The sequence below is a fragment of the Erigeron canadensis genome, chromosome 2 (genome assembly GCF_010389155.1).
Source record: "Erigeron canadensis isolate Cc75 chromosome 2, C_canadensis_v1, whole genome shotgun sequence".
Classification (NCBI taxonomy): domain Eukaryota; kingdom Viridiplantae; phylum Streptophyta; class Magnoliopsida; order Asterales; family Asteraceae; genus Erigeron; species Erigeron canadensis.
This window is the reverse complement of record NC_057762.1, coordinates 29,034,570-29,052,812: the sequence shown is the minus strand read 5'-3', so window position 1 is coordinate 29,052,812 and position 18,243 is coordinate 29,034,570. Positions and strand designations below refer to the sequence as shown.

At 31.5% G+C, this 18,243-nt stretch overlaps 2 protein-coding genes across 2 annotated transcripts; one reads left to right on the top strand and one right to left on the bottom strand.

Annotated features, from left to right (window-relative positions):
• The first annotated feature begins 2,436 nt into the window (after window positions 1–2,436).
• Window positions 2,437–5,573, top strand: LOC122589847. Its single transcript, XM_043762168.1, has 4 exons — window positions 2,437–2,599; window positions 2,891–3,000; window positions 3,147–4,007; window positions 4,798–5,573. The coding sequence occupies exons 1-4, from the start codon at window positions 2,452–2,454 to the stop codon at window positions 5,392–5,394; spliced, it is 1,716 nt and encodes a 571-aa protein (XP_043618103.1). The 5' UTR covers window positions 2,437–2,451; the 3' UTR covers window positions 5,395–5,573.
• Window positions 5,574–9,241: 3,668 nt separating this feature from the next.
• On the bottom strand, window positions 9,242–14,025 carry LOC122586992 (probable fructokinase-7). The gene is made up of 8 exons (XM_043759044.1): window positions 13,915–14,025; window positions 13,742–13,791; window positions 12,487–12,704; window positions 11,841–12,053; window positions 11,541–11,738; window positions 11,318–11,458; window positions 11,113–11,229; window positions 9,242–9,740 (listed from the first exon to the last, which is right to left on the bottom strand). Exons 2-8 carry the CDS (start codon window positions 13,761–13,763, stop codon window positions 9,609–9,611), a joined length of 1,041 nt encoding a protein of 346 aa, XP_043614979.1. The 5' UTR covers window positions 13,764–13,791; window positions 13,915–14,025; the 3' UTR covers window positions 9,242–9,608.
• Window positions 14,026–18,243: the final 4,218 nt, after the last annotated feature.

The window sequence follows — 18,243 nt, the reverse complement described above, 5'->3', positions numbered from 1 at the left end:
GGATTATAAGTGCATTCTGACTATTTTCGTTAAATATAAACAAGTTTTGGAAACTTTTCATAAAAGAAAAATAAAACAAATTAAAAATAGTCGTACTGGCCAATATTTTCGGTAATACCGATAAAACCAAAAAAAATATTCCACACCAATATGACTAAAATACCAGTTTTTAAGAAATTGGATTAAAACGGAATTCACCCTTCAAAAGAAAAAAAAATTAATAACTAAACATTAGGTACCATTTAAGTAATTAAGAAAAACATTAGGTATGAAATCAGCAATATCGTGCAAACGTTAGGTACCATTTAAGTAATTAATAAACTCGATATTACATCTTTACCCCTCACGTGCAAGTCACGTGAGAGGGATTTTAACACGTGACGGCGTTAGCCTCCAGTATGGTCCGAGTGAAAATTTGCATACGTTGGGTATGATCAGCGTAATTTCGAAAGGAAAGGTATGAAATCAGTAATATGGCGCAAACGTTAGGTACCATTTCAGTAATTAACTCTAATATATATGAATCGATTAAGTTTTAAATGTATTTTATAATGATATAACTTTCGTCAAGTATTATAAAACATAAACAATAATATTAATGGTCAAAGTTGCGAAAGAAAAACTTGGACTGTCAAACTTGAACATTTAAATTAGGTTAGAGGGACTGAGGGAGTAATCAAAAACTTGTAATTAGGGATGACATCAAAAGCCATATATCTAATGGGGAAATCCGTAACCCCGATATTTTTGGGTCGGGTTCAGATCCGAGTATGCGGGTCTTGGGCTGGATATGGGGATGCTATCATAGTTTTTTGCGGGTCCTAATTAGGGAACGGTTTTTGATAAAAACCCGTATACCCATCCCCAAACCCGAACCCGTATGTTTTATAGATGGTAGTTAATTATATATTAGTCAAAAATGACACTCTTTATTGCAATTTGCAAAAACTTTGACACTTTGACTAGTTATGGTCATCTATTTAACTACAAAGAAAGCGGTTTGACCATAATAAAGTTGTTAGCATTAACTTGATTGAGGATTACTAAAGAGAAAATTTAATAAAGTAGGACTAAATTTACCAGAAAGAGCTTTATTATTCTAACAAACATAAAAGTATGGATTTGACATAAACCTTTTTTGTTTGATTGAATATAAAAATTAACATCGTAAAAACTATTGACACGTAACGTGTATTACGAGTAAATAACATATTAGTGTATTCTCCCACAAATATACAACTATGTAAATGTCATTAACAAAATTAAATTTTATTTTGTACACATCATAAAAGTAATTCTTTATGGTTTTGGACATTTACCTCTTCAGACGTGTACGTGTCGTGTTATCGCACCCTTGGTCTTCAGTGGTGCATTTGAGTTTCAACCGCTAACATATTGTCCGCTTAGATATCACTGTAAAGGTTTGAACCACTAATGACGTTCTATAAAAAAAAAATAATTGTGATGTATGAACGGTGTAGAAATTAAATTAAACTACTTCACAGCAATAACTTTCCTTTAATTGGTTGAGATGAGATCGATATCGAGTGAGTTTAATAATAAGGAAGTTATATGTTCAAGTTCTACATGTAACAACAAAGTTAAGGTTCTATACTTCTATGTTATACCAGGTGTCTATTATTCATGATAGGCTTTCTCTTATAAGGAGTGAAAATGATCGGGTAAACTAAAAACTTCAAGCTTAAACCTCTATCTGTCTATGATCAATTTGTTTTCTCGATATCGAGAGTCTCCGTCGGCTAACTGATAGATAGAGAGAACAACCTCGTCATTGATTCCAATTTGTTGTTAGAGAAAAAGTAAATTATTTCACACATATCATATTATCGATTTCGTTAATTTAGAATTTTAATAAAAACACTAAAAACTATAAGCCTTTTTTTGAAAGAAACCATAGAGTCAAAAGAGGCAATTAATACCGATTCAAAATGAAACGGGTATATGAGTTCGGATCCCCATTAAACAAACTACTATATTAAACCCAACCCAACCCAAACCCCCACCACCATCATCCACATTCATCTCTGACCTCGTTTTTTTCAAAAAACACACACATACACTCACACACTAAACAAATGCCAAGCAAAACAACACCACAACTTTCTCTACATATAAATACAACAAGAAGAGTTAAAGTTAAAGTTAGAGTAGATTAAAGCTGCCAAAAAGGTGTATTATGATATTCCGTGAAATATACAATTTGTGTACTTTTGATATCTGGTGAGAGTTTTTTGGAAACAAATAGACAAAGTAAAGTTTTTTTTTTTTTTTTGTGTGTAAGTTCTTTACTTCATGGGGAGAGAGTGGTTCGACAAGGGTAGCAGTGGTGGCGAAGATGGCCGTGGTGGGAGTCGTGGTGATGCGAAATCACCATCTGTCACCACGGCAAAAACGACGAATAAAAGTAAGAAAAGAAAAGAGAAGAAAAACATGAATTCTTGGTCTTCTGGTTGTATGAGTGCCATTTTTAGAGTGTTTGATATTCAACATCATCAGTCGTTTCGATTTCATCATCCATCTTTTATATCGGAATCAACTATCAATATTAACTCGCCACAATCCACTTTTAGTCTTCAAGGTAACTTGATCTCAAGCATTTGCATTATTCATAAATTTTGTATGTTTTCTTTTGTTAATTTTGGAAATTGTTAATTTACTAGAATACTTTCATTTTCTTATTTTAAAAGTTTTGATACCGTAACTATTTTATATACAATTGCGTCATTACATTTTGATAGGTTAAACGAGTCATTCTATTAATCAAGAATGACATATTTAACCAGTCGGGTAATTATATGTTATGACTCACTGTATGAAATAATAGTGTCGTGATCTTGAAAAGAAATGTTAAAATTAATATCTTTTACAGGCGTAGAAGCACCAAGAAATAGCTTGGAGACACCGGAATCCGCCATGGAGAACATTGCTCCATCATCATCATCATCAAAAGTTAAAGAACAAAAAAATTTGAACATTCAAGTAAGTTGAATTTAGTTTTTTTTTTTCTTTTTTAATATTCAAGTGTATATAGTTTATTTATGATGGTATAGTAAATGATCATCCTTGGATCCATCATCATCAATTAATATTTCATCTAAAAAGTTATTATTCTTTTATTAATGCAGATGGGTGGAATTAAAATCAAAACACAACGATCAAGATTTACTGATGATATATCTTCAGAATGTAGCAGTTCTCCGGGTACTAAAACACCCGGTTTAGTTGCTAGATTAATGGGTCTGGATCTTTTGCCCGAATATTCATCTCCAAGGCCATCTTCTTCTTCTACGACTCCGGTGAATTCACATCATCGTAGCAGTTCGTTACCAACGACACCAAGGATGTCGACTGCCAGCAGGCGCTCAACTGATAATGAATATCATCACCGGCTTTCACTCCAAGTAGATAAAGAAAACGATATGAAAATGACACGTAGAAAGTCAGAAGAATACGCAAAGCAAATTGCGAATCAAGTAAGGGAAAGAATCAACCGGAGACTTGGAACCGATATTACAAATACCGTTTCAACCACAAAAAATAAAGAGCAAAGACGAGATTCAAATCTTGTCTTGTTGAAACCAAAAAAGGTTGTTGCACGGACACCAGCATCAGCACTGGCGTCCGTGACAACAACAAAAGTGAAAAATGATGAAAACACAACCTTTTTGAGATCACCAAAGTTTAGATTGTTGGATATCAACAATAATCTTAACAAACCCATGTCAAATTCACAATCTTCACCACAAGTTAAAGTTGAGAAGCCATTGAAAGAAAAGAAAATAAAGAGAATTCCAAGTGAAAGATATGATTTGAGATTGAAGAAAATGAGTCAACAAGATGATGCTATTGTGATGAGGAAAAATTGCAAAAAGAAGTCAACTACATTACAACATCATGTTGTGAATGTCAAGAACACAACAAAGTTTCTTTCATTCAAGAAAGAGGTGACGTCATCGTCCTCAACAACAAGATTACCTCAAAAGCAGGTACATTTTTAGTTTGAACATTTAATTCTGATGTCATTTGTTTCTATCTTAATATATTCCTGATCATGACATCTTTTTCTGAAATACTACTATTCTATCTTTTTTTTTTAATGACATTTTTTGTATATATATCTAAATATTGTAGGTCCGTTTAATTTTATGAAATAAAACAAGGTAGCTAGTACTATTTCATGGCAACTAAATTATTATTTAGATAATAGATGTCAGGTTTTTTATTTTATTATCGTTACACGCTCTTTGATGTCAAGCATATATATTACCCAAATTTTGGAACACCGAGGTTGAAAATATAAAAAAATAACACTGTAAAAAAGTACTTCGAAATATGGATCTTCAATGAATATTATAAGTACATACGGTTTACTAAATCATATAAGAAATTAGTTGTCATATACTAAAAAAAATGCAAATATTACTTTTAGGAGTAAACTTAACATTAATTTTAAGATGAGAATAGATTTAGAATAATTTTTCGTCATAAATATAATCATATTAATGTATATAAACTGTCTGAAACAATGATAGTCATCTATAATTAAAAATTATTATAAGATTATTACCTTTTATTTTATGGCTGAGTTAAACTAAACATGTAGCTACAGTATTATTCTTAGCATAAAACGAATTTGGCACTTTTCAAAATTGATAGACACATTTTATTCTACTCTATCAAATTTTTAGATATCTTGCATCATCATATGTAATCAAATTTAAAGTTATCTCAAGATAGGTTCTGATTCTTAAATTTATCAAATATTTTATTTTGCAGGTGTCCTTTTTGGGGAGCATGAAACATTTACCTAGTAATCCGAACTTATCGTACAACAATGTAGTCACCACCACCACTACTTTTTTGGATCACTTTGACTACATTTCAAGAATCATAGACCAATGTGGTATTTATCACACAACTCTTATTTCCTATGGCCAATGGCACACACCATCACACCCTCTTCACCCTTCAATATTTCACACACTCGAAAAACAATATCATCATACGAATACCACGAAACGAAAGTTAATATTCGATTTAGTAGACGAGTTATTATCCGAAATATTAAGGCCTTATATGAATTGTGTTGGTCCATATTTGCCACAAGCTATATGTACAATGTGTGGAAATGAGTTGATAAAAAAAGTATGTGACAAAATTGATAGTTTTGGTCCCGGGGCTAAATGTGACACATTGGAAGATATTGATGGGTTGATTGAGAGGGATATGGGGACCGGTTTACGGCGGCTTTTGATGACGGCGGTTGAGGCGGAGATAGGGGAGATAGTGACGGAGATTGTGGAGATGATGGTGGTTGAAATGGTGGAACCGGCAAAGACTGACAAGATGAGGTCACATGTGATGTTCACGTGAGCAGATTCTATTCGTTTGGCACAAAAATGAAGGCATATTTGGAAAGGCAGCTTTTTTATGTGGTCAAGTGAGAAACATTGGTTGTCACAAAGCCATGATTTACATAATTATTGTGTTGTTTCTCTCTTACCTTTTTGTTATATATATAGTTTATAGAAATAAAAAATATAGTTATGGAAGTTTTTTTAACATCAGCCCATTACGAAGTATGAACTCATGTGTTTAATAAAACTTGAATTTACAATATAGGCTAATAATAATCGATTCCACTTTAATTCAAGTTGAAACCTACTTTATAATTAGGCTGGGATAATATATATTGTTGACTTATCGACCATCCAACAAAGTAATCTATTTTTTTTTTGATATACTTGGGATGGCCATTTGAGTTAACCAAATGAGTGATGACCCCAAACCCCGAAAATATTACACACACACATATACATTATTTAAATTGTTGACCGATCGGCCAACCAGCTTGTTTGATCTGAAACCGTACCCATCAACTTAGTTGACCTCAAACCAACTCGTTAATTTACTAATGTGTCAACGCGCTTGCACCTTTTGAACTTGAAACCGACCCATTTGGATTACCTCAAACCAACTCGTTAATTTACTAATTTACTTGGGATGGCCATTTGGATTAATCCTCCTAAAAATTAGCCTAAAAATCTTCCTAAAAGCTTTACAACATGATAAGTGTTATCCACTAATTTTATTTCCTAATCTCACCTCATGATTTTGCCACATGTCTCAATCTAATAGTTTAGAGGACTTTTAGGTTATTATATTAGGAGGATATGAAATAAATCAATGGGTTATATCTGGTATGAATATTTCGGGGTACTAAAGTATAATGGCATAGTGAGGTATATTGTGATGTATAGTATGTGTGTCAATTCCCATTAAATCCAAGTCACCTTCTCAACACTGACTTTTCATTAACATAAATGAACCTACTAAATGAAAGTGAAAGTCTAATACCATTACAAATAGCTTCAATCATTCCTTGTGCGTTTTCAAATTCAAATCGTAAGGCTATCTCCACTTTTTCTCCTTTTTTTCTTGTTAGAACAGCATACATGAATACATATACACATGGGTATTGTGAAACATTTATTCGAAAAACTTTTTCTTATGGGATATATTAAAAGAAATACAAAAGCGGTCATTATATTTAAAGGAAACTCAAAAGAAACAAGGAAAATATAAAAGATAAGTGAGGAAGTAACTTTAAAAGGAAAAATTTATATATAAAAGTAAAGCAAGCAGCTATTTAGCCAAATAACAATGGACTAAGCGAGTCAAATAACGATGGTACGAACCTAAAATCTTAGACAGTTGGTAATGTTCGGGAACAATACGGCTAACAAATGTTGTATAGGTAATATGTACTTGGGATTAGTACCTCGAATGTAAGAAACTTTGAACGAATGTCTATAGTAGGAAATAACTAAAGTTGTGTGTATTGTATGTAAACAACTTTGAAATAATGTTTATTGTATGTAAGAATTTCGTTTCAACCAATTAAAATCTGACAAGTTGCACCTGTATATGGTTGTCACGTATGTTTTCTTATATACAATAAACATTTTTTCAAGTTGCTTACATACAATACACATAACTTTAGTTTTTTCCTACTATAAACATTCGGTCAAAGATAGTTACATTTCAAGAAACTAATCCCTATGTACTTCATTGATGCCAAGAGGTAATATTAATTAGGGGTGGTAATCTCCCACATGACTTGGAGCATGACATGTAATAAGTGAGTTTGGGTTGAGAGACTAATTGATAGGTCTGAGTCATAAACGGGTCGACACTGACTATCACATTTATATATGGGTTGGGTTTGAGCTAGTTGACTTTTGATGACCCGTTTACAACCTAAACAACCCGTTAAAAAACTACAAATAAAGAAATTAAAAATTATATATTTAAATGTTTGGTTCCAAATATTTTAACTATTTTAAGTTCTCGTTATATCTTAATATTAAACTATGTATTTAAAAAAAAGTTATATTTTTCTACAATGTGTCGGATTAATTCTTGTATGAATTAAAAGTATCGAAAATCTTAACCTTGATACTTGATATTTTATCATGCTGGTTTGATTTAACTGCTTAAAAGGACCAACCCGAACACAACACGGTCGTCACCCCTGAATAATATATATTATGGGCGTGATACATTAGTTTTGACGTTTTACTTTTGAATAGTCAACTTTCCATCAGTTTCATCACTTTCATTCTTGATACTATAATCTTTTTAGTTTCATAATTTCCAAATTATTATGCAATTTGTGGTAATCACTTGGAAGTTATCCTAATTACAAAAAACAATAAATTCACTAAATCACTAGTCACACTTGTTTGTAACGATTTCGAACATATATTTAACCGATATATACACCACTGGATTTTGGCAATGCACCACCAAGCATATTTTACATTGTTGAACAGTACAACATATACAACACTGTAAAGCACGTTTGGTGGTACATTACTAAAATCTGATGTTGTACAGATCACCTTCCAAAAAATCTGGCAACAAACAAACATCCTTCATGGGTTCTTGTTTGTCCAAAAAGTATGAGGATATAATTTATAGCCACAGTCATAATACTCAAAATGATTGTTGTCTTTGGATCTAATGGAAGAAGAGGGAGACATGAGACTATGAGAGAAAAGAGAAGCCCCTCAAATAATTAACTTGATCTTTAGGGGTTTTTTCAATTTATATAGAAGGTGACGATACACATGGCTACTTACGTGGCAAGATCGCTAACACATAAGCAACAATACCGGGTTTCTTTTTTTTTCACTAATAATTAGGTTAGACGTTATTGAAAGGTTTCTACTCACATCAAAGGTTTTTGTTAGTTGGATAATTTATCCGAATGATGATTCGAGACAAATGGATACCTTTAAAAACCATTAGCCCATATAAATACTAGGATAAAATTGATTAATATTACATTAACTAGCTAATCGACTCTAGTTCAACCCGGGTGTTGTAATTAAAATGTAAAATAATGTATCTAATTTTTGTTATTGATATATTATAACTTGATATGAAGAGTACCTATTACGTTAACAAAGTATAAAAGAACATTTCAAAATATTATATAGAAAAATTTAAGAGAGTAGAAATTTTAAATAAACATTAAGTGAGGGGTTTTTATTTTTAAATATGACACCATAAATGAAAGATAAATATTTTTAAAAAACATATGATCTTGACACCCCAATGTTTCTAACTTTTTAAAAATAATTTTAAAAAACAATCCTCCGCTGAAATATTTTTTGATTAAAAGTCCACAAAAATAGAAGTGGGATGGAGAGAGTAAACGAATGTAACTAGAGAAATGAAACATGGTTTCTAAAGAAAGGTCCAAAATAATGAATGAAATATAACATGTGTGAGCCATGACAGATTTGACTGAAAGAAACATGATACCCAACAAGTGCACAGTACATCAACCAACCCCCATCCTCATCAACTGAGATCCTCTGTTTCCTGGCGCCAGTTTTTCAATTCAAAAAAATACTAATATACTTCCAATCAATCATATATAAAGTATTATATTATACTATATGTACAAAACATACACTATCGTTTTATAGCAGAGGGGGCCTTTGAAACAAAACATGTCACATTATATCTTCAGATAAAAGTGGGTCAGAAAAATTGCTAAATGGCAACAACTTTATGCTGTTTTCATACAAGTGTGCCACCTAACAAAAATACTAAAATGACCCAAACAACTGACATCAGTAAAAATGTTACACATTTATGCCATCGAGCTATTGCACTTGGCCTTACAAAGATGGTTTTGACATAAAGATTGATAAAAGCTTATTGAATACATTTTCATCGGTCAAAGTTTCGCTACAAACGGACCAAACAGGTCATGAAGAAGACAGTTTCTTTTCTTTACCAACAGTGTTGATATACTGGTACAAAGTACAGATTCCATCTATGGCTGAAAAATGTACTCGTAATACAAATCAAAAAAAAAAAAAAGCAGCATTCCCATCTTCAGTGTACAACTAAAAACCGCTACATTGTATATCTCCATGCGCATAAGACTTGTACATTTCAGGCTTTGATTCATATAACCTTTTTACGGCCCGTTTCAGAAAAAGAAAAAAGATCGTCTTATTAACAGAAAGAAATGAATATATCAGAAACTCCGAGTTGTTTGTCAGCTATCATGTGTGATGTTTCAAGATTTTATGAACTTCGTCGTTTGTGGGCAAGGCTGGAATTGCTCCTTTCTTGGTTACGACTAGGGCCCCGCAGGCGTTGGCAAAGAGAAGCGCTTTCCTTAGTTTAGTCTCATCCTGCAATACAATCAAGATCTTAAAAATAGAACTGGGTGGATTAAATTCATGATCATATTTAATTTGATCATTGCATGACTCATTACAAAAAGAAAATGGAACCCACAGAATAATAACAAGTGATTGAACATCATGCAAAAGCTAATGAAACCTATACATGTAATTATATAAATACTGTATTACTGTTGTACAATATAAAGATAAGATTCTTGAAACCCACCAAGGATTGAGAGTCCCAGTAGCAACTAGCAAGAAGTAATCGCTAATAGAAATGGACAGAGGACTGGGCCCCAAGACGGGTTCTAGTCCAAGCTCAATGATAGCCAGAAAAAACATGGTCCTAAAGGCCTGAAAGTTGCAGCTAGCCTTAACAGTTTATCTAAACCCCTAATAAGGCCCGGTCTAAGAGCAACTTGGCCCAAATGTTCGGTCCTAAGGGGCTGCGCCAGCCCAAGCCGTGTTTTTCCATCTAATAATTTACCCGAAATAGATGTTGCTTTCTGAGTTTCACTATTTCATCACTATAGTGACCAAATTTGTCTGCTAGGAAGTTTTATAATATACCTTCTTTTATTATACAAGTCTTGTTGAGGTTATAACTTAAAAATATATCATCAGTAACTAGACAATTGAAAACAAAGATAAAAAATGTTTTAGGACAGGGACTTCTATAAATGGTTAGGCCTGTCAGCTCCTAATGAGGCCCATATTTCACCTTCACGGATCAAGCTTTTCAGGCATGTTTTTCGGGCATTTGTAAAGTTACGGGTTCCTCTAATTGAAGTAAAAAAGAAAATGAAAACATGCTCACAAAAAGGACATGGTTTGAAGAAACGAAACCTTAGCAAAGGTTTACAATACATTTCTACCTTATCAGGATTCGTATTCAAAGCTAAACACGCCAAAAATTCCACTAGAAATTGAGACTTCCATTTATATATTCTTTTTGAAAACGGTATTCACACCACCTTTGGTGGTTCAGTACAGTGAGAAAATAAATGACTATTTGAAATGGGTATAGTAAGAAAAACGAAAATGAGGCCCGCAAAATGATGATTGAGTGATAGATGAAAAAATATACGAGAATGTAAGAAACCTAAAAGTAGATACCATTGTAATATGTGAAGCTCATATCTAACGTCGAGTTGCTTAAACTATTTAAAATCAAGATTTGACAATGGGTTCCATTTTCATTTTGTTTGAGCAGATATGAGTATAATGACCGCAAAATAAAGAACAAAGAAAACTGAAAGTATAATAGATACAGTAAGGATTATATCCAACAACAAATGTAGGTTTTATTACTTAGTTTGATAACAAAAGCAGGAACCACAAGATGATAATAAAAAGAACTTATATATATAAATGAAACCTTATAAAGATTTGTATCTGAAGCAAAGATGCTCAAAATTCCACCAACAAAGGCATCTCCAGCACCAGTAGTATCAACAGGCTTTACTTTAACACCAGGAACTCGGCCCTTAAATTTCTGCAAAAAATATTTTATGCTTGTTTTTAACCATTTACAAAATTTTATTTTATGGGAGACACAGAAAACGAAACCTTAAAATCCTTACTTGTGTATAATATCTACATCCATCTGGCCCTTCACTTACAAGCAAAAGCTTAAGACCGGGATGAAAAAGCTTATTCAACACCACGTTATCATCATATGGATCGTCACCTCCAGTCAAAAAAGTGATTTCATCCTCACTTACCTGTATGAATTCTTTATCAGTTAGGTGAAAGAATATAATAAACAACCAACATGTATATTTACTTTAAGGCTCATGTGAACACCTTGATGACATCTGCTTGATCCCATATGCTCATGATGCCCTCTCTAGCTGCATCCTCTGATGGCCATAATGGTAATCTCAAATTCACATCATATGAGAGTAGGCTACCAGATTTCTTTGCGATGGCCATTGCAGCTAAATGTGTTGATTTGCATGGCTCCTCTATTAAACTAATAGAACCATAATGGAATATACTTGCCTGTATAAAATTAAAATTATATATCTGAGTTTCACGTGATCACCTTCAATAAGAACACTAACAAATCCAACTATTACGTAAAAAGAAAATGCAAATGTGCACCTGCTTGATAAGATCCACATCAAGTTCTGATTCATGAAGAAGCATATCAGCACTAGGATTCCGGAAAAACATAAATTCCCTCTCTCCATCAGATCTGAGAGTCACAAAAGCAAGTGCTGTTCTTGCATTTTGGTCAAATCGCATGCCCGAGTTGTTGACTTTGTTTTTCTTCAAAATGTCAGCTAACATGTGACCAAATTCATCATCTCCTACCTAAGAGAAAACTATAGATGTCAAGCTTATGGATTCTAGAGCTGAAAAAATGCTTAGTTAATATGTCAAGAAGAGTAAATCTGGTTTGGGTAAAACAGATTGGGTCAGGCTGAGTTGCCCGAAATAACTTTTGGCCAACTCTTCTAAATTTGTTTATAAATGATAAGTTCAAAATATAACTACAACTACTATAATATATCCATACTAATTTAATGTCTAAAATACCCTTTGGATGCTGTTCAACCGGTTCAGCCTGTTTGACCCGGTTTCATATAAGCTAATGTTTTCTATTCTCCTACTTACAAGATTATATGCTTTGTCGTATGAGGTAACATGGCAAAATGACTGGGAAATTACTCCTCTAATAGATACCATAGTACAAATCATACATATTAAGCTTCAAAAATTAAAATTTAAACTTTGATCATTATACCTTGCCTATGAAAGCTGAAGAACCACCTAATCTCGCTATACCAACAGCAACGTTAGCTGGAGCACCACCAGGAGCTTTCTGGAAGGCAGGTGCTTCTGCAAGCGAAACTCCAGAAACTGAAGGCACGAAGTCGATCAACATTTCACCAAAACATACAACAAGTGAACCTGTTGTCTCCGGGCTCCCATTTGAATGCAAGGTTAAGTCTTTCAAACCATCTGGACGAGAATTGTTTGAAATAGTACGAGCATTAGCAAAATGATTGGTTAAAATATGCCTAAAAGGGTGAATCTAGGAGCAACTAGATGTGGCTAATTTAATCTCTTTAGTTTTGACATGGTTGACATAGGTCTAAGTTTATCCTAACGGTCTATCGGGTCAAATTAGTCAAACATTTCAAAATTCGCCCATACTGTACATTTAATGAATAAAACTTCAAAACCTTGATTTCATTGAAAAGAATTTTGTCGACATCGTTAACAAGTTTAAAATGCATACCAAATGTTTATGTATATAATATATATATATATAGGGTTTAGGTAAAATATAAAGTATATAAAGTACAGAAACTATTGTTGATCAACACAAAGCACACAAACAATAACATGTTTAACCCAAACCAACACTGCTTTATTAACCGGCCCACCCAAGTACCCAACCCATCCATTTTGTCACATCTAGCTGCAATCAATGATTAGACAGACGCTTAAAATTCTTGGAAACGAAACAAGAACCAGAGTTAGTTAAGTAAGTAATTCGCCTATGATTACAACAAAATTAAATTAGAAAAATCATTAATCATCATTTAAGGCAAAGTCCACCAACTTCAACTTTCCACATGATACTACCATCTACCTTTTAACTCTTTTTCTAACTAAAAACCAACTAAATAATTATGATCATCATCATCAACTATAAAAAATACTTACTACAAAATAACTAAATTTATGTTTTTAAGATCCAAACAAGAAAAATCAATAACAGTAGCAAATAAAACTCAGTAAAATATTATACATGCAGACTTAATAAACAAAATCAATAACAGATCTGATTCTGATACAGTAAAGTACATGCAGGCTAATTGCAGATCAAAATAATTCAAGATTAATAATTTTTAAAACATTTTTAACAAAAATGGAAAAAGATTAAATTTTAAGCAACAATCTATCAAGATTTAAGTACCCAGATATCAGAACAAAAAACCCATTAAAAAGATGGTAAAAAAAAAAAGTACTTAAATAGTAAAAGAAAAAACCTGAAATGGGAATGTTAGCCATGTGGGTATGTATGGATCACAATCAGCAACTGTAAAAAAAACACAGTAAAATGTGGGGAGGTTATAATAATATATATATTTTTAAGTAAGGTTTCTATATGTATATGTGATATGATGATTAATGAAATATGATGAAGAAAAAAGATTATTACCAAAAAGGGTTCGGTGGAAATATAGTTGACAAAAAAGAAGAAGAAGAAGAAGGAAATATAATGCGTCAAAGATGATGATGAATTTATTGCTCAATTTTCTCCTCTAGATTTCAGTTGATATACGGAGACTCCGAGCATATTGTAAGCATAGACGTGGTTTTATGGTCCTTTATTATTAGTTTATTACTACCACGATAATATTTTCTATATCTATACAATTAGATAATAAAACAATATTTTTAACTAGGCGTTACTCGCGATAAAAGTTAGAAAACATTAAACCGAAAAATAATATTTTTGTGAAAATATTTAAAAATTAAAAGTTGTGATCAAAAGTAAAAAATATAAAACTTTGATAACAAAATTTAGAAACCAAAAGTTATGTTGTAAAAAACAAATGAAAGAAAACTTTTAGAACGAAAATTAAAAAAACAAAATTATGTGAAAAAAAAAACAAAAGTTAAAAAACATAAACTTAAAAAAAAAGTCTGTCTGACGAAAATTTAAAAAACAAAAGTTATGTGGCAATAAGTAAAAGGAAAATTGTAAAAAAACCGTTTTCATGGCAAAAGTTTAATAAGTAAAAGTTATATGGTAAAAATAAAAAAGAAATAAACTGTGATGGGAAAAACTTAAAACCCCAAAGTTATGTGGTAAAAATTAAATAAAGCAAAACTTTGGTTGCAAAAGTTAAAAAGATTAAATTTGAAAACAAACTCCGTTAAATACCATTTGTAGCTTTCATTAATTAGCCAAGTAACACCTAATGACCGTTAAGACCGTTAATTATTTTGGTTGTGCAACAACGAGTTGTACTTTATGCAATGAGGGGAATACTTTTAGCTATAGTACTACCCCTCACACACCGACATTACAATTTAGTTGTATATATATAATTTCTAGCTTCCCACATTTAAATAAAAAATTAGTTGCGAATCAAATTTCCCTAATAGCCTCTTTTAAAATAATAATTAAAAAAAAGATTAAATTACACTCTAAACTCTTTTTTATTAATTTACATCCTAAATTTTTATTTAAAGGATGATCTGTACACCATCATTTTTAACCCATACACTACGAAATATGTTTCACATTATTATATTGTACATCAATGCATATTTAGTGCCTTAGTGGTGTATGATTAAAAGTTAATGTTGTATATATCACCACCTTTTAAAATATATTAACCATCATATTTACATCAATTATATTTATATCAACCTACATCATTGAGTATCGCTGTCATCACCACATGTCTCTACTACCGTCATTGTATTACGCGAATACTCTATTAGTAATTCACAAATATTGTCAAATATAGTTTTTAAGATTATAACATTTCTTTTTCTATAACAACAAATTTAGGCTATTTAAGAGAAATAACCTACACAATCTAAATACAACCCGAATTTACACTACTAGTTCGCTAAAAGATCATTTCTATAATACTCTATAAAGCAAACTTTCTATTCTATTTTAAAAAATTCAGTATTTTTTTATACCCAAAATATCCCTAGCCTTCAACATCCCTAATATATTACCCATTTATAAAACAAACTACTCATTTCCTTTTTAAACTTTATATTTTAAAAAATCTAAAATACTCACTTTCAACACATTTAAAACTCACACATTGTATCCACCTAAAATATCCATCTATCTTTTTCTTTAAAGATGAATTTTGTTTGAAACTTCGTGTTGCGATTCCATTGAATAAACTTACAACGGTTTTAATGAAATTATTTACAATATACATCTCTCAACCCATAAATAACTATTAACTACACTATTTTTTTACATTAATAATCACATCACTATCGTTACCACCACCACCGCTGCCATTACTAATGCCACCCATCGCCGCCACCAACCGTCGTCTTTACCGCCACTGCATTGCTCGGAGACCCTTCTAGTATGAGTTAAATATCAGATATCAATTGTTATGTATACCACTTTAGTACATGAAAAAAAATAAATTTTGGCAAACAAAATTGAAATTATTTTTTAAAGGCCTTATAGTAGTTTTTAAAATGTATTTCGAAAGAGTTAATTAGTGATAAATAAGTAAACACATTGACTAATTTCAATTTTAGAAAATTTATATATTATTTGAGATAAGGAAAATGATAAATTCTCCTAACTAAATAGCATAATAATCCTCCTAATATATTAAGAAGGTGACATGTGGTATCCACTAATTATCTTTCTTAATTTTGCCTCCTGATTTTTCTACATGTCATCATCCCATTATTAAGAGGATTATTAATCTATTTGATTAGGAGGATTAATCATTTCCCTTGAGATAAATAGTCACTGGTTTCTTCTAACGAATCAATCAAAGTTTAAAACTAATCTAATGATTAAAAAGTACATAAATTTTGGTAAAATTTGCAGTACGGATTATTTTTCCTTATAAAAATAGTTAAAATATTTTTGTTTCCTACCATAAAGTTACACCTTTTAGATTATAGTCCTCATGTTACATGTAATCATGTATCATGATACGATGGAACACAAAATAAAGCTTCTCACATCGTTTGTGAAAGGTATTTGAATTGAGTATGCTTTTGATTAAGCGGCTAGAAAGTGATGAGAGTGAGGGAGGCGGTGGAGAAGGAGGGCGGCGACAGATGGCGATAGAAAGTCGATGAGAGTGTGTAATGATTAGAGTGAATGAGGTAAGGAGGGTATATAAGGGTATTATGTTTAAGTAGGGGTATTTTGGGAAGAAAAAAAAGTGATGAATTAACAGATCCAATACTCTTTATAAGGGAGTATAGAATGGTCTTAATTAAGTCTTAACCCATGGTATTACAATTACTTAACCCCTTTGAGTATTGATGAAGACATGAAACCATTAGCTACTTTATTTATTTACCAATCAAACTTCTATATATTAATTAAATTCCTTAATTAAGCTAATATTTAGGCTAGAAGTGATAATGCGAAAATTGACGTGAATGCAAAGTAACACAAAATGTATAGTTATGTCGTTTTAGTTTATTGTATAATGATATTATATTTGATTTATCTTATTTTGCTACTCAATTTATAAAATGAATATATGGATTATATATTAGTTTAACAGTAATAATCATATTACTTTCTTATCATTACCATCATGTAGCTTTTAACACCTTCGACCAAGTATCCGCTGAATGCTAAATGGTCGATTAAATCCTGTATATGCTTCATTAAGCACTTATTCTCTGAAACAACAAAACAAATTAAAGTTATAGAAATTACCTAATACAACCAATTTTTTTTTTATATCAACCTAATGTTTAAATGGGAAGAAAAGGAAATTAACCAAAAAACGTGATGATATATGAAACAACAAAATATAAATAAATGAAAAAGGTGTACTAGCTACTAGGATACTTTATTTGAAAGTAAAGTCAAAGTTATAGACATGGAATTGAGAATGGCAATAGAAAAGATCAGACAGAAGACCCCAAAAGTTGCAATGGATTTTGCTAGGGAAGGTACCATGGAGAGAAACGACATTGAGGCCTAAAAGTTGACACACCTCTTTGGCTGGTCTCAAGCAAGAGGCAATAACAATGTTGTTATTGTTATTGTCTTATATTATAATGAATAAAGATCACATAGTTACTAACACGAAGCATCCAATCACTTGGTATGTATTCAATCTTTGGTATGTGGGAGAATTTATTACTGTCGACATTGTTTAGGAATAGAGTAGATTAATTTATTGTTAAAAGAAACTTATAAAAGACTAACGTGAATATGGGTAATTTTGAACTAAGATTGTGATAATCATTTTACACGAGTTTTTATGTGAATAATGGTAATTTCACATTAGGGTTAACGTTGTTGTAATAATATTATTTTTGTGAATTGGTTTTGATTTCTATAAAGATTATTTCAATTGACCAGTGATGAATTGAAGATCGAAAATCATGGTGGTGTAAAAGAAATAGCGATAATGAACTGATACGATTTTATAGCTTGTGTTATAGAGTTTCTTATATATCTATTAGAGTTAAAAAAAAATACATGGAACGGATAAAAACAAGCTCATTTCATTAACTAACATGAATTCATATACCATGTAATTGATATGATATCACATCAGTCAAGTATGAAATTAGTCAGTGATTAATAAGTCAAGGCGTCTTCTCCTCTTTTGAGCTAACTTTTGGAAATGATTTTACACTTAACTTGTGGCATGATACGAGCTTATTATGGGACGAGTTCGTCTCAGTAACAAACTATTTTAAGATGTGTCACATATGTAGTTCGAAACACGTTTGTGATAAAACCTACAATATCAATAAATCACCACCAATAATGATTTACATACCC

Excerpts from the sequence above, each read along its gene's own strand:
- LOC122589847 (XM_043762168.1), top strand. The coding sequence starts at position 2,452 with ATGAATTCTTGGTCTTCTGGTTGTATGAGTGCCATTTTTAGAGTGTTT. Across the intron at positions 2,600-2,890 it reads ATCCACTTTTAGTCTTCAAG|GCGTAGAAGCACCAAGAAAT; the intron begins GTAACTTGATCT and ends TATCTTTTACAG. Across the intron at positions 3,001-3,146 it reads AAAAAAATTTGAACATTCAA|ATGGGTGGAATTAAAATCAA; the intron begins GTAAGTTGAATT and ends TTATTAATGCAG.
- LOC122586992 (XM_043759044.1), bottom strand. The coding sequence starts at position 13,763 with ATGGCTAACATTCCCATTTCAG. Across the intron at positions 12,705-13,741 it reads GGCTAACATTCCCATTTCAG|ATGGTTTGAAAGACTTAACC; the intron begins GTTTTTTCTTTT and ends ATTCTCGTCCAG. Across the intron at positions 11,230-11,317 it reads GATGTAGATATTATACACAA|AAATTTAAGGGCCGAGTTCC; the intron begins GTAAGGATTTTA and ends TATTTTTTGCAG.